At 40.0% G+C, this 24,526-nt stretch overlaps 1 protein-coding gene across 1 annotated transcript in view; it reads left to right on the forward strand.

Annotated features, from left to right (window-relative positions):
• The window catches only part of Thsd7b (thrombospondin type 1 domain containing 7B), an 879,842-nt gene that overhangs the window by 366,490 nt on the left and 488,826 nt on the right, over positions 1 to 24,526 (forward strand). Inside the window, exons 6-7 of the mRNA XM_021164520.2 lie at positions 6,770 to 6,925; positions 16,537 to 16,734. Of these exons, the coding sequence (XP_021020179.1) occupies positions 6,770 to 6,925; positions 16,537 to 16,734 (354 nt within the window). The remainder of the gene's footprint in view (positions 1 to 6,769; positions 6,926 to 16,536; positions 16,735 to 24,526) is intronic.

The raw sequence follows: 24,526 nt of genomic DNA on the forward strand, positions 1-24,526 counted from the left end.
TCTGTTATGGCTGCTTCTTGGAAAGCCCAAGCAATGAGGGAATCCTACGTCCTTGAGTCAAAATTTCCTGTGGGGCCTATGTCAGGCCTGGAAGATTGGGATGGATCTGACTTGTCTGAATACCTTCTTTATGGAGGTTGATGATATTTACAAAATTGAATATTTTGCATAAAATCAGTTGGAGATAGAGGGTTTAAATTGTTTTACGATGATGTGGATAGAAGGTAAGTTAATGTAGGTTTCAGAGTGTCCCAAAAATTGTATCTGATTTTCATTTTTTAGCCTTGAAAATTATGGGAGAAAATATAATCATTAATTCCACAGATGCCTCTCATTGTCCTGAAGATAATGTGCATTTAATTGTGCCATGACAGAATTACATTGACTGCTTTGTGAGTTTTGAAAGAATGTCTTAAATTTTTCATCTAATAATAGATATATTAAAAAAGAAGTATCTATTAGCTGCTATGATAATATTTTTCTTTTAGGCAAATGAATAAAGGGGCTATAGACTAAAGGGGGCCTTGGAGATATTAATTATAATTAGCAAATTAATATTTTTCTGTTTAAATGTTCTATTTGCAGGGTTAAAGAAATAAAGCCAATTAGATCTTGCAAAGTATCCATCATTTGGAATAGAAGTGGTTTCTCTCACAAATATTTGCATCATCCTGTTTTGTTAATTCAAATTAGTTGGGATTCTAGCTGGATTTGATTTTAAAGAATAAACTGTAGAAAAGTTCATTATTCCATATTGTAATTAGTAATATAATTGTCGGTGTGGTAGTTCCATGGCTAACCACAACACGAAGGTTTTCCTTACCTACAGTACATTTTCTTTAAAACTCTATGCTCATCTGAAATTACCTTTTCCCTAAAGAAGAAAATGAACTTTATTCCTTTCTAGAATTCAGAACAGTGCACATTTTGTAACACTGAGTGTATCACCTACCAGCACATTTTGTCCCTTGTTAATTAGCAGTCTGTGCATTGAGTCATTCATTATTTAAGAAAACTTTGCAATCATTAGTAGCAGACTTCAACATTTCTTTTAGACTAGGTCAATTTAATCATTTCTCACTGCAAATGAAAAATTCCAGGTTAGGTACCAGAATATTCAAAATATTAATTACTACCAAATATGAGCAACCACTTAAAATACAGTAATGTATTCCTCAGCATTGGGAAAGACTCTGCTACATAGAGTTCAGACTTTATCCTAGTTAAAAGTTTGGGGGTATTTTAATACTTGAGGATCATTAGAAGTCTCTGAGAGAACTGAAATTGTGGTGTTCAGAGGCCACACAGCCTATGAGGCCTGATTAATGGTGTCTTCAGTCCAGCATGTGGTCAGTGTCAGGGGGGCAGAAAGCTTCCAGGAGAAAAATGCAGTAATAAAGGTGTTCACTGACCAGGGAGTCACTGTGTTTGAGATGACAGAGTTAGCTAACAGCCATTTCAAAGATAGTGACCAGGAAAGCAACAATTCCTACTTCAAGCCCTCTAGATGGAGTTTGAGTCAGGATAAATGAAGGCTTAATAACGTGGGAACTGTAGATACTCCAACTCCAGCAGGATCCAACTCCATCCCACTCACTCCCTAAGATACTGGAATTGGAATATTCTTATGCATGAGTAATGAGTAAATAGTAACTAGTCTTCTGAGATTAGCAAATTTGGGGTTCTGTATCTCTTCAGTGGGCCAGATATGAACCCAGGTTAGAATTCTGAAGCAGTGGTATAAAGAAAAGTTTAGGTCTAGCTTAAAGGGTTAAATTGAGTCTGGCACATTCTTAGGTTCCTTGGATCTGTTCTATCTCTGTCTACCTCTCATACACTTTGACTCATACAAAGGCTATCCTGTCTTGACTGATGCTTTCATTTTATAGAAAGAAAACTGAAACCACAGATAGGGGGTAAGTTTGCCTCCTGGCCTGAGGTTCAGGCTTTACTCTCCTTTGGATTTGAGAATGAAATTGTACAAAGTACCCATGTCTTTGGAGTTTAGTTTTTTAGTCAAATTGATTAATTAAACTCAGTTATCCCTAGAGCTAACATCCAGGGATATCAGTCGATAAGTGTAGAAGCATCCTATGTTTGCCCTTCTCTAGTGTTCTGAAGTTGTTAAGAGCTTTGTGACATACTCATGATTTATTTCTGGAGCAAATGTGTCCTGGGATGGGGCTTAGGGTCATGAAAGACCCAGGTTGACCCAGACACATCGATTCAGTGCCTAAGTGAAGCATCTTAGACATTTCACCAGGACTGGAAGAATTTATTGATATAGATTAAGACTAACTGTCCATCAAAGCAGCAGGTGCTGAAGAAAAATGACTGCTTTGACAAATGGTTTTATCCCATCCTTGGGTCTCTAATATGTCACTTTGGAGTCCCCAAGGAAATTACTTCCTGATCTTTTTCCATGTAATAGTGACCCTCTATACTTTGAAATCTTCTATTACGTGTATTGTCTAAGAGTCTACTAATTGACAGTTAAGTATTTATAAAAGAGGACTTCAGTATGTGGAACCCCTTAACCACTCTCAACTTCTCTTCAAAATTAAAGAGATATAATTTAACTTTGGTTGTGGTGTCCTGACAGATTCAGCTTCAGGGTATGTTCCCCTGTCTCTTTGTAATGGGGGTTCTATCTAAAAGCCTTTCCTGCCAGTCATTCTGGGAGCTGCACATGAAGTTTACTGATATTTTACCATGTGCCTGGTGGATACTTGCTGGTGGGTGGAGAAGTGTCAGCTCCTGTGCCAGTGTCAGATGCAGAGATATGGTAGCATACCATTGATTCGCCTTAGAGATGAGCCGTTTGGGGACTGCTTTAGCACTGGCATCTTATACTTCATCTGGCTGGGGTTGGAAGGAGGGAAACATGACAATTGAAAGACAGCAAAACCATTGGCATCTTGTGGTGCCCTGGATGCATTTGAAGTTTCAATCAAACCCAGGGTGATATGGTTCTATGAGTAGAGGGTCTTGGTGTGTTTCACTCATCATTGTCACTCCTCCATCAATAACATGGTGTTTACACAAGCTGTGTGATTGGTTACCGTGCACTGATTATCAACTTTTCTGAGTCCAATAAGACAGAAATCACTCATGTACAACATGTTTCATGAAGCAGATTTGTTACTTACTGGCTAGTTGCAAGGAAAAAATAAAATCTAGCTTATCCTGATCCAGTCTTCCAAGGTATATAAAGAACATGGCTGTGTTCTTAGCTCAGAATTGCCCACCTAAATGTGGCCACCCTGAGTTTCATATATTAGGGCATATGGCATGGTATTGAAGGATACCTTGCTGTCAGGTCACTGTCAGACAGTCCAAGCTTTTTGGCCAGTTCTTCTCTTCTATCCTGATATGGAATGTCTAACATATTTTGTAGTTATTCTCCAGAATGATAGGCAATCAGTGGGGGAGAACAGAGACAATTTATGGCTATTCAGCCAGTGTCCCCTCCACAATGGGCACTAGGAAATGTCAAGTAAAAACATCACCCAATGGAGTGGTTCACACCACAGACTCAGAAGCCAAACTGCCTGCTTCCAGACCTTATCTCTACCATTCCTTAGCTGAGCTTATGGGCAGATGAGCTAAAAATTTTTAAATTTTTTTTAATTATTTTTTCATTTTGTCTATGTTTCTATGTAAATATATCTGCATGGGAGTATAATCCCAGGCAGTTGGAAGATGTTGGAGTCCCTGGAGTTAGAGATATGCACCACCCATATAGGTTCTGGGAATATAATTTTGCACTGTAATTGATGAACTATCCCTCCAAACTGTGGGCTAACATTTCTATACTGTAGTACTTTTATTTTAAAAACTAGAGATACATAAAGAACACATAGGTCAAAGTCAACGAGAAGCTACCCAGACTAAATGTGTTAGTGTGTGTTTGGTGTTGTAACCTACGTTTGGCATGTATTATGCATGTTTAGTAAATGATTGAACTAATCAGCTGCCACACCCACTTTCTTACGTTCTGCAAGAGTTCCTTTCTAGGTGAGAGTAAGTGCCAACACACACAAGATGGGAGACAAACACACGTCCACAATAAAACACCTAGCTTGGTTGATATTTGTGGGATGCACAGATGTCTCTCATTCCATTGCCTGGTAATCTGTGGCTGACCTAATCTTGTTAGTAGATTGAACACAGACACAACCCTGGAGTGGCTGGTTTAAATGGTGACTTGGTAGTTTAGGAAGACTAACCAAAGAGTACACATGGAGGGACACATGGCATATATGTAGCAGTAGATGGCTCTGTCTGGCACCAATAGGAGAAGAGGTCCTTGGTCCTTGAAGGCTTGATATCCTAGTGTAGGGGTATGCCAGGGAGGAGAGGTGGGAGTGAGTGGGTGGGAGGGAAGCATCCTCACAGAAGCAGGGAGAGGATGGATGGGATAGGAGTGTTCCAGGGGAGAAACTGGGAAAGGGGTTTACATTTGAAATGTAAATAACATAAAATATCCAATAAAAAAAAAGGAAGACTCAGTTATCTTATTTACTCTGTGAATGTGTGTCTTGTGTGGGTTGCCTTATTCTGAATCCAGCCATATCATTGGTACATCTCTAGTTTGGTTTCCCATCCCACTGAAAACTTTAGTGTGAACTTCGTCTAATCACTACCTCTCATAAATATCCCTGGGCAGCTCCACTAATTCCCCCAGTTTCTGCTATCTCCTCCTCTTCCTGCCTCCACTCCATGACAGATGTGTTTTCGAATTCACATTGGCAATATAACTTTGCCCTTGACTTTCATTTTAAGTCAGATTAAATTGATTTGATGAACTTTAAAATAAATTTAAATATTTCAAATATTTAATCAATATGCAAATAAAATATTGGTGTTGTTTTCTCAATCTCTTCAGGTCACTTTCAGGAGTGATTCATACTGTCTTTGTTCACAGTAACTCCAACCAGACACACACATCCTGTGTCTTTTTCATGATGACGTTTATTTTCTCTTTTGCTGTTGGTTCTGTTCTTATTCAAGGTTCATCTGCCCAGAGTGGTGATGGGTCACAACCATCACTATATCTGATTCTTCCACACCCAGAGAAAGCAAGGAAACAAAGAAGGTGGCTGGACTCACCACGCAATCCCCTCCCAGCTCTTCCCACCTTTGAGGCATTTTCCACCTGCTCAACTGAATGGAAATGACACACAGGAAATATTTACAGAATAGAACAAGCCAGTCAGTAGATAAAACTTCCAGACCTGTAGCTATTGCTCACAAAGTTTGGAATGCTCCACTAACTCAAAACTTTCTCAGTGTGAGGCAACTCTGTGTAAGAAATGTAAATGGTTTTATATTTAGATGCTCTTTTTGATGTACATGTAAAGAATTAGTACATATTAATTGATCACCCCCATAAGAAGACATTTTTCTCTTCTTACATACCACCTCATTGCTTTAATATCTTATTATATTTCATGTGGCTCACATGGTTTACAGTTGTGTAGGCTGATGAGAACTTTGTTTCCCTGGTGGTATGCACGGGATCCTCCAGCACAATGAAAGCCAGCCAGTAGGATGGTGCTTCCAGGTTGATACCACCCTGACCTGTCTATATCCTCTGATTCAAGTATGTGGTGCCTCCATTAACAGGGTCATGCCACCAAGTTCTAGAGGCTAAACAAGAGCAATGACAACAGTCTTTAATATTTGGAGTGTTTTACTGAACCCTTTTTTATCTATGAATATGTATATATTTTCAACCACTTCTATAGTAGTAGGTCCCTATATGGCATTTTCAAAGGTTTTTAATGTAAGCTTTCTCTTCCTAAACTCCCTGTTCTACCCTTCTCACCCCTCCTACTCCATTCATTTATCCCTTCATGATCCATTATCCACCCCCCTTCACCTATCTTAGAGTCTATATTCTATTCCCCTTTCCTTGAAATCCCCCTCTAGCTACTCTTCTATTGATGTACACATGGGTCAATTCCACAATTCATCTATAGTAAATCTTGTTGCAATAGATGTAGACACATGTGCCATTTTCAGGGGCTCCAGATTCCACTCTTAAATATTCACAAAGGCCAGGAACTTTTGGTCTCGTCCACATCTTGCATTCTTTTGGTACTGAGGCTCTACAGGTAGAGGACAGGAGACAGGCCAGATGGACAATAGTGACTGCATCCTAAGGGTGCCAAGCTCAGCCTGAATTTGCACACATGAAAGCACCCCCACCCCCTTGGAGACCCAAACCTCTGGGTAACCCTGTTAGGAAACTGCTTTCTTAAGCCAGAACTGCAGTCAGAGTCCCATTTTTCTTCTTGTTCCAAGAAACCATTTTTCTTCTGTCTTTGCCAGCTCCACCCCTCTGGGGAGTCACAGCAGTAGATTGGTTATGCTAAACACTGCACCTTAGGGGTTCGATTTTGATGTTTTTCACAGAGCCCCAGTCATTTATATAGTTAAGATAGACTCTTCTTGAAACCTCACCAAGCCATTTAATTCTGTTTTAAATCATACCTCTAGATAATTTGTGTCTGTGATATTTCCTCTGTTCTTGTGAATTCCCCGGGAGTCCTTTGCACTTCAGGAATCTCAAGTGCATGCCCTCTGTCTCTGTCTTTTATCTTTACTCACCCCAAAGTCTAATAATGTAGAACAAAACATTCATATGGGAAAATGTTTGTCTTGATTGCATATACTGTTTAGAATCATACGCCTGCTAAAGATATGAGCAATTTTAGGACAGCCCCCCAAAAGTGACTTAATCATTTATGTTCTTATACTTTAGTCTCCAGGCCCGTGGAAAGTACACTATGCTTGGGACCTGCCCCCTCAGCCTCTCAGCTTTGCAATGTCCCTTGCTCGATGGACTGCATAGTATCTTCCTGGTCAGCCTGGGGCCCATGTGTTTATGAGAACTGCCATGATCCTCAGGGGAAGAAAGGTGAGTGTTTATGCTTCTTCATCTGCTTCCTGTGCACATATCTACTCCTCAGAATAAGCCAGCTTAAGACAGCATTTGTTTGTATTTAGATAACTGGCTCAGGCTTGGCAATGTTCAGTTATTAGGGAGACAGCTGAGGACATTTCCGTGACGCACAGAATCTGACCTTGATTGACTTTTATGTTAGGCTCAGAGCTGAGTTAAATGACTGCTACTCAATTGGAAATAATTTTTGTCCTAGTGATTCAGCTAGTTGGTAAATTGCTGGCCTAGCATGCACAAAGCCCTGGTTTCAACTTGCAGGACCACATAAAACCAGGCTTGCTGGTATATGCTTTTAATATATGGCACTGAGATAGTTGAGATGCAATTATTAGAAATACAGGACTATTCTTGGCTACAGAATGAATTTGAGTTTAGCTTTGGCTACATGAGATCCTGTCTCAAGTACAAATGTAACTGACTCTTTCTTGTAAGTAATGGTTCCACTGATATCTCATGGCATGATTAATTGTGATCACACTGGAAACCAACTATATTTGGTACTGCTATACTTTCAGATTTCCACATTTAACATTTGGCCTTATATTTTATATGTTAGTGAGGGACATCAAATATGTGTGTGTTTATTGGTTGGTGTTTAGTGTCCTTGGGCTTAAAATGACATCTTCACTTATTTTTACTTACTTAGCCATTGTAATCTAGTTTGCCCCATCTTGTATCCCCACCCCTAAAAGTCCATTTCTGGAGACATCTTTCCATCTTTCACTGACCTTTTAGTTTCCATCAGCATCGTTTCTCCTTGTATGTTATACCAAGAAGAAATATTCATTTTATTAATATGAAGAGAAATAAGATCCGTTGGCTTTCTAAATGGTAGGTTGTGGTTGCTCCGCTATAATCCTACTTTACATGCAGAGAAATACCACATGCTCAACTGTTGAGTGCAATGATCCTTGTGCCCCCTGTCTGTGCAAGACAATGCATATCTACTAGAAGTTCACGTGATTATCATCTATGGCTTGCTCTGTGAAGACACATGCCCATATTCATCCTCATGTTGCAGGGATTTCATTTTGCTCTGCCCCTTACTGTAAAAGAAAAGAGGAAGAACAGTATTAAATCTAGGACAAGAGAATGCTAACTTTGTTTTTCATTAATTTATAAAAATGAACTAAGCCTCTATATGACATGAAAATCCTTACAAATTCATGTGTTTCAACACCATCTATCTAGTTGGGTGATCTGTGTCTGAGTGCTGTAGAACCTCTGAGGTATGAAGAACAGGTAGAACAGATGAGGATCTGGGAACATATATTTGAGGACTAGAGATCCTCTGCACTCCCAGTTCTACCTCCTACCTTTTGCTCTTCTAGCTAGACTGCAAGTTTCGGCTACCATGGACAGAGGAGCCACCATGCATTCCCTGGCTTCCTCTGAATATGTGAGCAGGAGTGAATCTCTCCTCCTTTTGGAAAGTTGCTTTTGTCAGATATTTCCTCATAACAATGTGAGACTAAGTAGTACATCATATAACCTCAAAACCTGAGGACCCAGAAAAATTCCCAATAACATTAATAGCACAGTTGTGCTCCATATATAATTAGAACCTGTCATTTTCTTATAACTATGCATGAGATTCCTTAGGGTGACTTGGATGCCCTTAGAACCTAGAATCGGTCCTCCTGTATTTTATCTGTGCCATGCCAGCTTTTAAGGTAAGCTCCTTGAAAGCTAAAACCCTTTAAGCTTTACCAGGACTGAAACTACTCTAGGGAGGGACTTCCATACACATAATTCTCACTGCATAATGTGTCATTCTTCTTTGCTTTCAAAGACATAGATTCACTCAACACACCAAGTGGACCTCATTTTACGTTGGGCACCTATTGATGTAGGTAATATGAGCCCACTTCATACTGATTTCAAAGCAAAGAAGAAACTCATACATCTGAAAGCAGAATGGCTGTTGGGATGACACCGAACAATGTCAGGGGCTCTCAATTTTCCCATTCCGTTCTTTCTATGCTTCAACTTGCCAAGCTGTCTTCTCATCCTATCATTCTTTGTAGTAGGGTGAGCTTGATAAGCCATCTTCATAGATCAAAGCTCAGCAAGAAATTTCATTTAAGATAATAAATAATGCAGTAGAGAATGTCTTCTCCCATAGTTCCAGGAAGAGTTCTGGAGAGGAACTCCATGCCATGCTTGCTTCTGAATACTCTCTGACCAGGGGATGGATCTTGAGTGGTTAGGTCCTAAGCTTATGTTCCCAGAATGCTGTTAGCTGCTCTAACACTGCTCCTTCACTCGATGAGAAAACAGAACAGGGAGAGAGGGAATGGGAATGATTGCTTCCTTAAGGATATTTTGAGAAGGCAAAAGTGATTCTGAGCCTATACTTTAGGAACAATTACTTGATAGATATTGTCAGTCTTCTTATTTTGGCACATTGGCTTCTTTATGGCAATTTGGAGCATGTCTTTTCCTATTTCTGTGTTGCATTTATTTTCTCTTAAGCCAAACTTTACACACACACACACACACACACACACACACACACACACGTACTCTTCTTTTAAATTTTATCTCAGTCTTCCTTCTCCACAACTCAAACACATCCCTGGAATACATGGGGAAAGCATGTAATTCTTTCTCCTTGTGTACTCTCTCAACATATCTATATGTAGAACTCTGTGCTCACTGAATGTTATTCTATGTTACCTCCTGAAAATATATGTATATACATCTTTTCATTTCTGTTGAATTTTGTCCCCTGAAGTATGTGCTCAAGTTATAAAGGCACATATATTCCAGGAGTATTTATGATGGTATTTGCAAAAGGGTCCTTGCCAATGTAACTGAATTACAATGGGGTAACTAAGGAAGGGAAACCCTATTATAATGATTGGTGTTCTTATGAACAACAGAACTTTGGACAGAAATGCCTGCTTAGAAAGAAGAGGATTATGTGAGGATACAGAGCCATAGGAGAACAAGGATGCAAGTCACATGGAGAAGGATTGAGACACTGAAAATCACAGTTACACATACCAAAGAATATCAAAAATTAGAATTCATCAGAAGCTGGGAAGGCATTGAACCCACCTGTCCCAGTAATGTGCAGAAAGAACGTGGGTTGTTCCTTGATTTAATGTTGCTAATCTAGGGAAGTCTGAGACAATATATTTTTGTCTTTATGAAATCCCCATGTTCTTGAACTCTGCTATGATAATCTCAGATGACAGATTCTCCATTCATCTTGGCATTAGCATTGCTGTTACTATAAGCATACAAATGGTCATAGAATGCCAAAGTGGGAGAAGAAAGACGTAGATTGATTTGTCTAACATCATGTTGTAACATAATGGATAATCTTGGTCATGGCGACAGCTCACTTGCTAAAGTCCTTTCTTGAAGGACATAGTTTGATTTCCAAAAACTCACATGCAAAAAAAAAAAAAAAAAAAAAAAAAGAAGCAATGTATAATGGTCCTCACATAGAATTCCTAGTGCTGGGAAACAAAGAAAGACAGAGGTCTGGGACTAACTGGCCAGCCCCCATATTCTCCTTGGTAAGCTCCAGAACAATTGTCTCAAAACACTAATTTCGACAGCATCTGAGGAACAAGAGCAGAGATGGCTCTCTGATCTCACACAAGCATCTGCATAAACAGCCACACATTCATACACACACACACACACAAATAGAAACAAACTCAAAAACAATAGCTAAGCCAAGGGTGGCTCCAGTGTTCCCTTGTCTCTAGTACAGTATATTTGCAAACACAAAGATCCATCAGTTCATTTTCTTCATAAGCCTAAAGACATTTGGATCAAGGTGGTAAATCCAGCCTTGAGAATGGAAACAATCTTCCAATTGTGCATTGAAGTGCCAGGTAGAGTGTTCATTTTGCCCCAAGAAACAGTTTCTTTCAGAGACTTATTTAGTTTTGGGTTCTGAAAGACTGGGTAGGGTCAATGGGAGTTATGACCTAAAGGTGAAGGAGTCCTGCAGTCCTCAGGAACATTTTAGTCACTGTTAATACTTTTGGTTTTGTTAGAGCCCCCAAACAGGTACTGGAAGGTGGCTTCCTTTTGCAATGCTAAATCACCACAGTCAGGAATAATGGACAGCTTTTGTGATTGTTATTCAGGGCTGAGAGTTTACTACTTTAAAGTAATTCTCCAAAGTAGAGAGAAATTAGTCCTGTATGTCTTGCTGAAACCTGGCAGGACCACCTGCCTCTAATTCCTCTTGGGAAAAATCGGGCATGGAGTTCTCCCTCTGGGGAAATGATTTTGTGCCTACAGGCAGACTGAATATGTGCTGGGGATGGGAGCAATCATCTTGTTATTTCTACCAACTGGTGAGGATAGAGTCTGTACTCTCTCTGTTCTTTATTTCTGCCCCATGATCCTGTAGGGACTGGACCAGTCACCGATAGGCACAAAGTAAATATGACTTAGATTCCACAGTGCCTGGACACAATTCATACACTAACTGTGGCAAAACCCCTGGGATGGCAGTGGGTGTGTGGTTCTGCATCTGAATTACCTCCTCAGAAAATCCAATCAACTGATTAACAGAAATCTGGATAAATTCCTGGCTACTTAATACCCTCATATATTGATGCACTGGGTCCATATTCATATAGGTACACTCTTTAATAGTTACATATGTGTGTATACAATGTGTATGTATTAAAGAGGGAAAAAATAGATGATTTGAGGAAAAGTCAAGCAACCAAGAAGGAAACAGACTTGGAAAGGAGAAGACCTTTGCCAAACACACATGTCCTGATCACCTGGGTTTTCCTTATTTTATTCTGTTTTCTTTATTCCCATTTAAAAAGAAAACAGAAAGAAATAAGGAAACCAGATGCTAGGAGATGTTTTATTAGCTGATAGAATAAATGGTTAAAGAAATTATCTTTATATTTCTCTTGTTCTCTGTCAGATGCCCCTTCAGTCAGGCATCATCTAAGGCTTAGGAATGACAGCTACTCAGAGGGCATTAGAAAACCAGTCATGTTCACAGGCTCTGCCCCTCCATCACATCAGCGACAGACAGACAAGGGGAGCAGCGCTTGGCAGGCCAGTGCTTGTCAAGTGAGGCTGGGACACCTTCCAATGGAATTTAAATTGGATGAATTCAAATCGTTTATTGTTTTATCTCTGAGGTACTCCCGCAGCCTTACAATTAGAGAAACACAAAAGACAACTGGCCCAAAGAAAATGCTGATGAATAAGCCCTACACATAGGTGTGATGCCCATTAAAAAAAAAATCCCTCTTGATACATAGATTTACTGACAGCCTGGTTACTTGCACTTAAGTTCTATGAAGGCAAACTTCTGAAGATGAGCCTGATAGAGACCTTTATAAGTGGCATCCTAATAGCTGCCTACCTCCACATCAGACTTCAAGAATATCTCCCTGCTTTAACCACAGCACAGAAAACGCTCCAAAGTTCCTACAGGCAAAGATATTTTTAATTGGAAATACTAGGGCTATTCTTAAAAAGTTTCTCTTTATTTTTTTTTCGTTCTGAAAAATTAATATAGACAGCAAACTAGGGTCAGAAACCACTGACATGCCTGAAATCTAATTTTACAGTAAAAACATTTCCTTTTTCCATTGCTGCTTGCTGGGTTGGCTCTAATTCTACTTTCACTTAAATTGTATAAAAAATTATTTGGTTTCATTAGAAATAATATCCATGTTACTCAGATAAGCTTTTCTCTTCCATTTTTGTGTGTCTGTGTTGATATTGACAGTAGGCTACACCTTCTTCTTATGCAAAATATTAAAGGTTTTCATGATGGCTTTACCTTATCAATGCTTCTTATTTTCTGTGGTATAATAGGCTGGAAAATAATCATGATGCTTTAAAATGCTTGCTCTCTCTCTCTCTCTCTCTCTCTCTCTCTCTCTCCCTCCCTCCCTCCCTCCCTCCTCCTTCCTCCATCCCCTCTCAGTTGATAACTAAAGAACTGGAATCAAAGAGTTAGTCTGGGACAAAGAAAGGATGCCTGATTCAGTAACTTTCTTTCATACAAACATGGTGGCCTGAATTCAATCTCCAGAAACTATGGAAAACAAGTCAAGCACAGTGTTGTACATTTGTAATCCCAGTGCTGGGCTGCCAGAGAAAGACTAATTCCTCTGGGGCTTGCTGGCCAGCCAGATTAACTTTGGAGGCCAGTGAGATACCCTGTCTCATAAAGGAAGTACTTCTAAAGAATGACAACCAAGCTTGTACTCCGGTCTACACACAAGTATGTGTATACACACCTATACTTCAAATATATCATGTTCTTTGGCTCAATATCCTTATCCATCATCCTGGTCAGCCAAAGACAACTGGAAAATGCAATGTTCAGCATGCAGTATGCTTCTGCCAGTAGTGTGTGCAGTCTGCTGGCTATATTTTTCAGCCTAGTACCATGAGTTATCCTGGAGACAATATTATGTTATTTGTGAACAGTTTCATGGAAGCTCACATGGACACTGACACTCTATGACATAGCAGAAATACCGTCTTCAGACTTTGATATACCCATGAGTCTCCTTTAATTCTTCCTTGCCTTCACCTAGAAAGACTACTCTTTGGCTACTCTTCTGCCACCTTCTCTTCTGTCCTTACTTTCTCTAACCCACTATTCTGTCTTTTCTGGTTGCCTAAAGTAGAGTCACGTACTTAACCGTATATTTTGAATTCAGAGCTTATAGCAAAAATAAGCAAGCAAGCAAGCAAACCAACAAACAAAAATATAGAAAACCCTGAGATATTGGGTTCCATCAAAGGTGCATAGTAAATCTCTAGCCATGACACAATGATTATAACTATCTTCTATGTAGAGCCCCAAACCCCACTTTCTAGTCTGTCTAACTTGAGTTGAAGAGGCCAATCCATGGTACCTTCCTTTGAGGTTTACCTTACAAAGGTAAAATTAATGGTTCATCCAGGAGCTAAGTCTGTGAAGTTAGAACTCTGGTCAACTTCTTACCCACCTACCTACTGCTGACACACTCTTGAAGGAACAATAAATTGCAAGTGTGGCCTTTGTTTCCAGATGTCTAAAATGAGTAGAGAACCTTACAGAAAGTCTAAAGGGTTTAAGTTCAGACAAATCTAAGTGGAACATCTGTAGCTGTTTTAGTTCATAGCTGTGTACACCCTTAGAAGCATTGCTTGTTGTATTCCCACCAGTATAGCACATCAAAATCACATGATTATTAGTAGTTACTGATTAATAATATTGTCTAACATAAAATTCAATCATTGTGAGATGCTGGCTACCCCAGGCACAGTGAACTTGGTTGTTGTATATCTTTTGGAATAGAACACCTGGGACAGCCCTGCTGTTGTTTACTGTAGGCATGGTTGCCTGTGTATGTGTAAGTTAAATATAATAAGAAGCCAAGGCTCTTGTTTTATTCTGAGCTTGTGGTGTGATTTGATCCTACTTAGAGTTTGGACAGGGCAGCACAAAAAAAAATGTCTAAAAGAATTTATTGACTGAAGAGATGCACTCTATAGATTTATGGCAAGATGGATGCAACATGATTTATAGAGGGAAACTGCATGTGCCCCTCACTAGCTTAAGCTTCAGAAATAGGACACCCAAATACTTCCATAGAGAATGCTAAGTTTCCATCCTGTGCTCAGAACTGGTTGTCAGAGTGTAAATCATGCTATTTCTTGTTCAAAGAAAAAAGCTAAACAAGTACAAACAAATGCCAGTGAATAAGCAGTGTGCAGGTGTTACATGTAAGAGTCATTCAAGTCCTGGGTGGCAACAGTTGGAAAGCCCTTGATTTATGCATGGGGTTGAGGGCTTTGTATGCCCCTTGTAACTCTCCTTGAGATTCCCATGGAAGGAAGCTGAGCATTCTATAGATTGTATTTTGAGTATTTAGTGACCTGGAGTTAGGGAGGTAACAGATCAGTGATATTCATTGTTGTTATTATTTAAATTGGCCCTAAACTTAGCAATTTTAGTATTATGGAAACAGTCACTGTTGGTTAAATGATGTCTAAATAGTTTGTTACTTTATGTCTTGCTGTCACCAAATTTCTCACAAAAATTAAGGAGAAGAAAGGTTTACTTGGTGTTACAGCTCAAGAGATAAAACTCAAAAGAGTGGGGGAAGGAATGGTGACAGATGTCCTCGGTGGCCAGTCACATTGCTTTTGCAGAAAATGAACAGGAAGAGGTAAGCTGTCAAGCATCAGGGACCTCCTTTAGGTGATCCACTTCTTCCAGTAAGGTTCAACTGCCTAGAAGTTTTACCATTTCCCAAACAGCACTACCAGCTTAAGACCAAGAGTTCAAACACATGAGCTTTGGGCAGAGGAACAGTTAAATTAAAGGACTTTTGGCTTGAGATGTAGCTGAGTACTTACCAAGCACCGAGAATGCCTTGGGTTCAATGCCCGGTACTGTATAAAGCAGGCATGGTAACAATACATTCCTGTATCCTAGAACTTAGAAAGAAGAGACAGGAGGGCGACACATTACTTTGGCATCATCCTCACCTCTGGGGTGAGTCTGATTTCAGGATGGGGACATATGAGAACCAGTTTGAAAAATAAACTAAAGAAGCCAGATTGGTTGATGGACTTTGAGTCTAATAGTAGGAAACAGTGTGGGTGAAACCTAAGCCTGTAAAAGTTATGCATCAGGAGAACCAAGGACTGCAAGCCCGAGTCATCAATGGATCTCAGCTGCTTCTCATTCACTCATTTGTTATTTTCTCAAAGTCATGTTATTGTCACTGTTTCTCTATGTCATTTTAAATTATGTAAAAACAAACATGTACACGAAAAGCAAAATATAGCTTCTATTTCTGGCATCTAGACAAATAAAAAGATATATTAAGAAAGTATCCATGTTCTCTCATGCCACCAGTTCAAGAAAGCTGAATAATAATAAACCTTTCAGAACAGGCAGACACTCTATTTTTCTATAGACTTAGAACATTTTACAGATTTACACTTGATTTTTTTTTCTTCCTACCTTACTTCTATTAAAGCACCATAAGTGATTCTGAAACATTCCAAGACCTACCCATGCCTATATTATGGACTCTAACTGTGGGAATTTGAGAACCCATGCCCTGTTATGGAGCAAATGGGGTTCTAGAACCACTGTGTATACAGACATGCTAATGTGTAAAGCTTAGAGAAGCTGTACAGGGACTACTCAAAGTAGAAAGCTGTGAATGGTCAGGTACTAGGCATAAGCAAAGGGTGGCCAACCAATAGCAGAAAAGGAGATGTGGATGTATCTATTAGTAGGTGCTGCTGCAAGTCTTTACTGATGCTCCAGGGTTATAGACACCACTGGATACACCCTGTTCATTATTTCATCTAATTCCATCTGACCCTGCCCAAGTTCTCTTGAAAGACACTTTTACACTCATTCTTCCCACAGCTTCTCTTTTTCTTTCCATTTCACATCCCTCCATCTCATAAATAAATTATATCAAGGTAATACACGCTTCAGAGCTACAAGTGTTCATGCGGAAGTTTCATCTTCTGCCCAGCAGCCTTTGCAGGATCAGTGTGAAATGCTGAAACTCTTCCTTTCTCTCTCCTTTCAGGCTTTAGAATGAGGCAGCGCCATGTACTCATGGAGTCTACAGGGCCCATGGGGCGCTGCCCTCATCTGGCAGAATCTGTACCTTGTGAGGATCCAATGTGTCATCGATGGCTTGCCTCGGAAGGGATCTGTATTCCTGATCATGGGAAATGTGGCCTGGGACATCGCATTCTGAAGGCTGTCTGTCAGAATGAGCGAGGTGGGAGATGGTGAAGGATAAGTTACACTGAACAAGGGCCAGTGCTAATCTTTAAATTTTTTTTTCTGTTTTATTTTGGTTAGTTTTGTTGGGGTTTTTGTTTTTGTTTTTGCTGGATGGAGAAAAGTTCCAGCTGGGGCATATTAGGGTGAATTGGGTGACAAATTGCTGTAGAGTGGCCTGTGGTTACTTCACGTGAGAGTCAGAAACCATCAGTAAATGCACTGTTTGATTATGCTTGAACATACCATTCTGAATCCATCCAATTCTTTGGAGAATTTTTTTTTAATTCAGCTAGACAAATAGCAAACAGAATTGTCCTAACTTATGAATGAAGGCCAGGCTTTATTTTTTGTTAAGATCAGTTTATAGCATGCCTCTATTAAATGTTAACAAAATGCTACCTATTAAAGATGTCAGGGTTAAAAATGAAAAGGGGAGAAGAAAAAAGATTAAGTGAACTATTTTCATTTATATAACATGAGACCAGAATCAGTTCTGGATATAATGCTAACATTTTCAACAAGCTATTTTTAAATATAAGCTGTCAAGGTTTACACAATTATTAACAATGATGTCTGTCCTTGATCACCAAGCTTTTGGTACAATGCTTCTTGGAAATGAAGTGTGGTTTAAAAAATATGTAAGTCATATGGCAGTGAGAAAAGTGACATTTGAAAATCTTTATTCTGGAGATTAAAAAGAACTTGGTCTCTCAGAGGGATGGGGAGCCTGTCTCCTAATCAGCTCTGCCATGCAAGACCCTGTTCACAATGCTCTCTGTGTGCGAGATGAAATGTTTTGACTTACAGAGCGAAGTAACCCACAGGATGGGAGGAAATTACAAAGCAGCTTCAGAATGGATATTAACATTCTCACGGGGCTGACATCTGGCAAACTCTTCCTTGCTTTAATTTCTTCCTCCCTCTTCTCTCTCTGGCCTTTCTCCTCCACTTCTCTATACTCTTTTTCTTTCTCTAAAATAGCGAACGTAAGTAGGCAAATGTACATTTTCTTATTAAATGATGTATTGTTTCCCTGAAGAAAGCAGATGGTTGTTTAATTAAATAGAAGGCAACAACAGATTGCAATAGCTGCAATAAATAGTTGGAACTAATAGTTTCTGCTTTTAATACAACCCATGTAATGTTTACATGGGGTGAGGTGTGCCTTATTAGTGCAGGCAAATAAGATCCCTCTGTGGTGCTTCCTGATATTATAATTTATATTAAGGAAAGTATGATTTGTTCTTCTTCCCTGGTTCTTGGCACACTCATTTTGGACTCCTTGTGATTTCCTGGTGAGTCTAGGTTCTAAAAGAGCCTTTGCTGTCTTACTTGATCTTTGAATATAACTTATGACATAAAGCTCATAAGTCCCTTGCAGTTTTCATGCATGATAGAAATGTCTTTTATTCTAGGAAAATGATTCTGGGTTGATTTCTGTGTGTAACTAGTCTCCAGATAGATTGATACATTACTAGAAGTTTGAAAATTTCATTCCTAGTTCTCAACCACAAGGATGTGGAGACAGACTGGACTCCTTATTAATCATCCCTTCTGGTAAATCCTCCACAGGGGTCTTCAGACTATGGAGTACAGAGATCAGAACTCCCTTCCACATAGATACATAGAGATGTGTGCAGAGTGGGCAGAGTGGGCAGTGTGCCCAGAGAGAGCCTAGATGCTCTATATCAAGCTGAACACCTTCTTATCCTATGCATCTCCTCTGTCTATCTCCATAACGCTGTTAAAGGGCTTGGTTTTGCTGGTTCATCTCTTCCATCTAGCTACTTATCTGTATATCTTGTAAATGTTCTTTATAGCAAAGCTGTAAACGTAAGTAATAATTTTTATCTAGTATTCTTAAGCTATCTGGGAAACTCTAGGGTCTGAGAAAAGGTTAGTGGGAAGTCTGATTTACAACCCAGGAGGGTTATTCAAATGTGAGGGCTTAGGCTTGATGCCATTTCCAAGGAAACAGTTCATGGCAGTAGACTTGAATGGTAGGACACCCAGCTGATGAGGAGGATTGCTGGGTGTTGAGAACACCCTACTGATCTTATCCTAAAAGCATCCTGTGTTGAATGTGGTGTCCGAAGTAAGTGCCAAGTTTAGTCCTAGACTTTTCCCTTCACCCAGCTTGGAATTTTAATCCTTACCATCTACCTATTAAATGGCCAAATGATTTAATTTTATGAAAGAATATTTTCCTTTAGGTCTCTAGAGGAGGGGAGAGAAATCTACCTTTGAGTGTTAGCATTCTGAGGGTTAAAATAGGTATATGAATGTGATCAGGATTATCTGTAATTGAGATGCCTCATTAGGGCCCCTCACTTTTCAAAACAAGCTTATAATATATATTTGGTATTATGTTTGATTTATGGAAATAGTGTACACAAGAGTACTATATATAGTGCAGAGAGTACTGAAGATTAGAATGAGCACATCTAGGAGTTCTTTCCACCCTCTAGTTGAGAAAATGGAAAGCTCACTGGGTTGAGTCCCATAGCAACTGATCATTGTGTTTTGATCATCTCATAGCAAGCACTAGAAAGTTGTCATGACAACCTAGGTCCACAGCATTAGAGGTTTTCTACATAGTGTATGATCTGCCCTCTTCAACTGCTATAGGGTTTCCTCTTTACCATGACACAGTGGCTTTCAAGCTTGGGGAAAGTTGGAATTTATAATTGCTCCCATTAGCTTTATGAAGTCTGTGGACTTTTAAATATCAGGATAAACTTGATCTCTTGTGAGGCAGCAGCCACCATCATGGCAATAGGAACATCATGCTGACCTCCTGATAACTGAAACAAGCTCCTACTCAGTGAGAAATTGCAGACACAATCAGTGTGCCCCCTGGGGCTCAATGGCTGTGTGCATCTGTGATTGGCTGTGAAGGTTTCACAGAGAAGCTTCCTATGAGGGTCTTCATATAACCACCTCCTTGATAAAGCTACTGCCACTCATTTAAATGGTTGAGAACAGAATGTTTGAGACAGTTTCCTGTGAGTTTCTTTGCTTATGAAAGTTGATAGTTATCACACTGAGTTTATCAATTGCTCTGCAGACTTTTTGTTTCAGAATTTATTTCAAGATAAATGGATGTAGCCAGAAGAAATTGTCTGCTACTTGATATGAGAAACTCCAAAACTCATATTAGATCTAGTCAGACTTGAAGCAGAATAGAATTCCCAAGGGCAGCTTGCTTTGTCTTCCTTAGGTTTATCTATAAGTCCCTGTCAGGACTCTGGATAGAAATATGTTGGAAAAAAAAATCCCACAATCTCCTGGAGTGTATGTGTTCTCTTCAGACTTAGAAGCTGAGGGATTCCCCCCCTCCAACCCCACCTGTATGTTTGAATGCTATGCATGTGTTTGTATACCTTTTCACATGTTTGTGGGTATACATGTGTTCATACATGTGGACACCCAGTGTGGACATTGCAAATGTTACACAGTTTCTTCCCACTGTATTTACTGAGGCTAGATCTCTTAGGTGACGCCAGAGTTTACTGACTCATCCAGTTTCTTTACCAGCTAGACAGGAGTGTACTCTCTCCCACTCTGAGCTCTGGAGGTCTGGGATGGCTATGACAATGTAGGCATTTGCTTGGGTTCAGGGGGATCCAAACTATAGTCTTCACTCTACAAGGCTTTAACCCTTGAGTTGTCTTCCCTGCACACCAAGAAAACCACATTCTTACACACACACACACACACACACACACACACACACACACACACAACTCACACATGCATACACATGCAACATACACACAGACACACATGCATACACACAGAGACACACACAGTTACACATATACTCACATACAAAAAACACATACGATTCACATTCAAAGAAACAGATTTGAGTACATACTAATCAATATACTCATATACAAACACACACTTATATACACAAATATCCCCACACACATTTACATCTACACACCACATACATATACACACATACACAAACACATACACATACCTACCACATGCACACACATACATATATAAATATAAACCACACACATAGACACACGCCACATATATACACCCCCTACACATACACAAACACATACACACACCATACACACACACACACACACACACACATTCATAAATTCTTTAGATTTACCTTTGTTTAATTTTAATTTTTTGAAAGTAGATGTTGTTTGGTAGCCTAGGCTGGTCTCAAATATGTGATCTCCTACCCCAACATCTGCTTTCCTGAGTCCACTTTCCCTTTTGGGTACCCAGGCCTTTGAGCATGAAGTTTAACTTGGTACCAGTTGAGGATAAATGCACAAACAAAGAACACACCCAAGAACAGCCTTGGGGAACTCGTTTGGTTCATTGATGATGGAAAATATTTATGCCCCCAGGAAGGTGGCCTATATCTCTGGGGCAAGGTTTGTGTAGCAATGTACCATTATTAACCAGGGCAGAGGTGTTAAAAGGTGCTTTCTCTGCATACCCAGGGGCTGTTGTCCAGGGTCAGGGTGGGGTGGGGGTTATGGGAATGTGGGTGGTGGGGGCTGTGTAGCATTATGGTCAAACAAGATGTGAATGAAACATGATAACTGTTGGTAATCAATTCATGCTGGGGTTATTGGTGCAGGAGCTAGCTGGCTTTCTGGTGCAGGGGAGGGAAGGAGGGATTAAGTAGCCAACTCCTGTTTTTTGTTGTTGTTGTTGTTGTTGTTGTTGTTGTTGGTGGTGGTGGTGGTGGTGGTGGTGGTTGTTTGTTTGTTTGTTTGTTTGTTTGTTTTGGTATGGACTTAAAGGAGTTGAAATTCCCTTGACTCTTTCTCTGTAACTCTGGGCCATTATGGTCCCCAAAACTTCCAGGGTTAGGATTGGAGAAAGGAAGTAACCACTGTGCCCACCTCTATGTGGGACTGTCGTTGGTGTCCTGCGCATTCTTCTTATCACAAAGAAGGTGAATGCACTTTGGGTCTCAAAATATTTGTCATACTCTTGCCTGGGTTTTTTCAAAAGTACAAAGAACATATTGAAACTGGGAAGTAACTGTGAGAAGCAAAATTTCCCAACCCTGATTAGTCAGCTGTCCTCTGAGAGGCTCCACCCATCAGCTGACTCAGATTGAGGTAGACACCCACAGCCAAACAGTGGATGGAGCTTGGGGACTCTTAGAAAGAATAGGAGGAAGGATTAAGAACCCAAAGGGTATAGGAATTCCACAGAAAGACCAACAGAGTCAACTAACCTGAACCCTTGGAGCTCTCAGAGACTGAACCACCAACCAAAAATCATACATAGGTTAGACTTAGGCTTTCCTGAAGTTATGTAGCAAATGTGCAGCTTCAACTGGAGTGGAGGCTATCCCAAAAGCTGTTGCCTGTCTGTGGGATATGCTCTTCTAGCTGCCTTGCCTGGTTTCAGACTTGATGCACCAGGGGGATAACCAGGGGGAACTCACCCACTCAGAGGAGAAGGGGAGGGACCCATCACCCACCAAAACCCCTGCCCTCCTGAATACCATTCCCCAAGTCTTTACCCCACCCAATATGTGTGTAAGGGGGACCATGAAAGGCAGCCTGTTTTGGTTTAACGAGGCTTGCTCTGGTGACCCAGTAGAAAACGCTACAAGGGACAGAACAGTGAGCCATGAATGTTCTCAAGAGACAGGTGCCTGGCACCACAGAACCCACAACTCCATAATTCTGTGACTATAAGTCATGCAGACAATGTCTCAAGCACTTGGCATTCTGGCTAGACTCCACCCCCACAGTTACCCAACTATAGCCAGGTATGTTCCTCCCCAGTTACCTGGCAACAAGTGTCAGGATGTGGTGTCTTCACAGGAGTAGACCAACTAGGAGTCTGCCTCAGCAGCAAGAACTGGGCAGAACTATCAAATATTTTTAATTGAAAGAAGAAATAACTATTTTTATACCTAAACCAAGCATATTTCTTCAGAGATGGCGTGACACAGACCATGTGCTTATGGAAAGGGAACAATTAGCCTGCTGAGGTAAAGCGTATCAGGAGTAACAAAGCTCAAGTATTAACAAGAACGTTGAGTTAGAGTTCTTCTGAGTTGTCACACAATATCCCATACATACAAGGCTTCTTATTTTAATCTCCACATTAGACTTTTCCAATGTCAATAATTTCACTAAGTGTGAGGAACAATTTTCCTACCCTTATGGGTGGCTTTGCTTTCCATCTCAAAGAGATTGTTTTCCTTTATTTTGTAAGATTTTATTTTATTCCATGACATAGAGCAGCAGGTTGTTCTTCAGCAACAGGTTTCCAGGAGTGAGATGACCAGGATGGGAGAAGATAAGAAAGTTTGTCACTGGGGAATCTCACACATGCCGATGGCTCATGCAAGCACACTTATTAAAAATTACAGAATCTCATATATACAGGTTTTGGAAACAAAATGGGATGCAAGTAGGCAGAAATCTAATCAAGCAATGTCTCACAGGGGAGCATAGAATACCTCAAGGTGTCAGAGACAGCAGCTTTGGAATTCATAACGCCAGTCTCTTCAGGGTGAAAAGATCCAAGTTCTCAGGAGCCAAAGCAATAGCTCCTGAAGGTATTGGCCCCAGTTCCTATCTGGAATTTGCCATGTTGAACCCTTGTCAAAGACACAGAACTAGGTTCTTTTGCCCTTTCATTGGAGCCTCTGAGAAAGACCTGGATCAGCCTGGCTCTCAACAATTTTTAAATGTATGGTTGGGGCAGGGAGGGTGTTCACAGAAGTTTAGTTCTCTCAGAGGCCGGAAGATGGTGGTGGATTCCCTGAGCTAGAGTTAGAAGTGGTTTTTTGAGCCATCTGACTAACTACACTCTCTAACCACTGAGCCATCCCATCTCTAAGGTCACTGGGGGCCATCCTTGTAGGTGGTCTTGTCTTTCACGAACAATTCACTGCAAGGGTAGCTTTGTTTAGTGAAACCTGCCTGGATATTATTTATTTGAGTTGGATTAAGATGGTTTAATGTTTTAAAATCTATGCTTAGACTTAGAAGCTTTGTTTGTTTTATATTTCTATTTCAAGGAGTGTTCTATGGCTTGCTTGTGAGGCTGATGTCAAATTCCAGAGAGATTTTTATTGTTTGTGCTTCATGGGGATTCTAAACAGGACCTCCTGTTAGACAAGTCTTCCATTTCCAAGCTTTTTGATCACACTGTATCTTCTGTTTCTCAGGTGAAGCCTTAGAGTTCCCTCTGTACACCTTTGATATCTCTTAGAAGAATTTCTACATTTCATTTCAGCACAAGATTTAATTTAATGGACATTAGGAGGAAAGAGAAGGGACTAATTTGTCAGACACATCTTTACCACATGAGTAGATTCCTGTGGTGAAGACACATATTAAAGCAAGGTATTCAAATTAGAACCTCTGCTGAGATCTAGAAGATCTGAAACAAATTTCAAGTATGAATTTTCTAAAACATTTGAGCCATGGTAACTTGCTTTGAAATTAGTCTGAAGTTTATTAAGATGTGTGTTTTAGAAAGGATAATGATAATTGGATTTTTTTAAAAGTAAGACTCTTGTTTCTCTTTTAAATAGAAAAGTGATTCCTACATTATATTGCACTATTTAAAGAGGTCAAAGAGAATGTAAAAATGTCTGTGTATTTTCCATAAACAATGAGAGTCCAGACAAATGAGATTTTGAATTAATGAGACATAGTGGATTCTAGCATAAGCTGGGGTTTTCACCTCAGATAGAACCTCCCCTCTCCACTAACCATGTTGCTGATCATGTAAATGTGAAATATGCACTGAAATGCATGCAT

The sequence above is a fragment of the Mus caroli genome, chromosome 1 (assembly GCF_900094665.2).
Source record: "Mus caroli chromosome 1, CAROLI_EIJ_v1.1, whole genome shotgun sequence".
In the NCBI taxonomy this organism is placed as follows: Eukaryota; Metazoa; Chordata; class Mammalia; order Rodentia; family Muridae; genus Mus; species Mus caroli.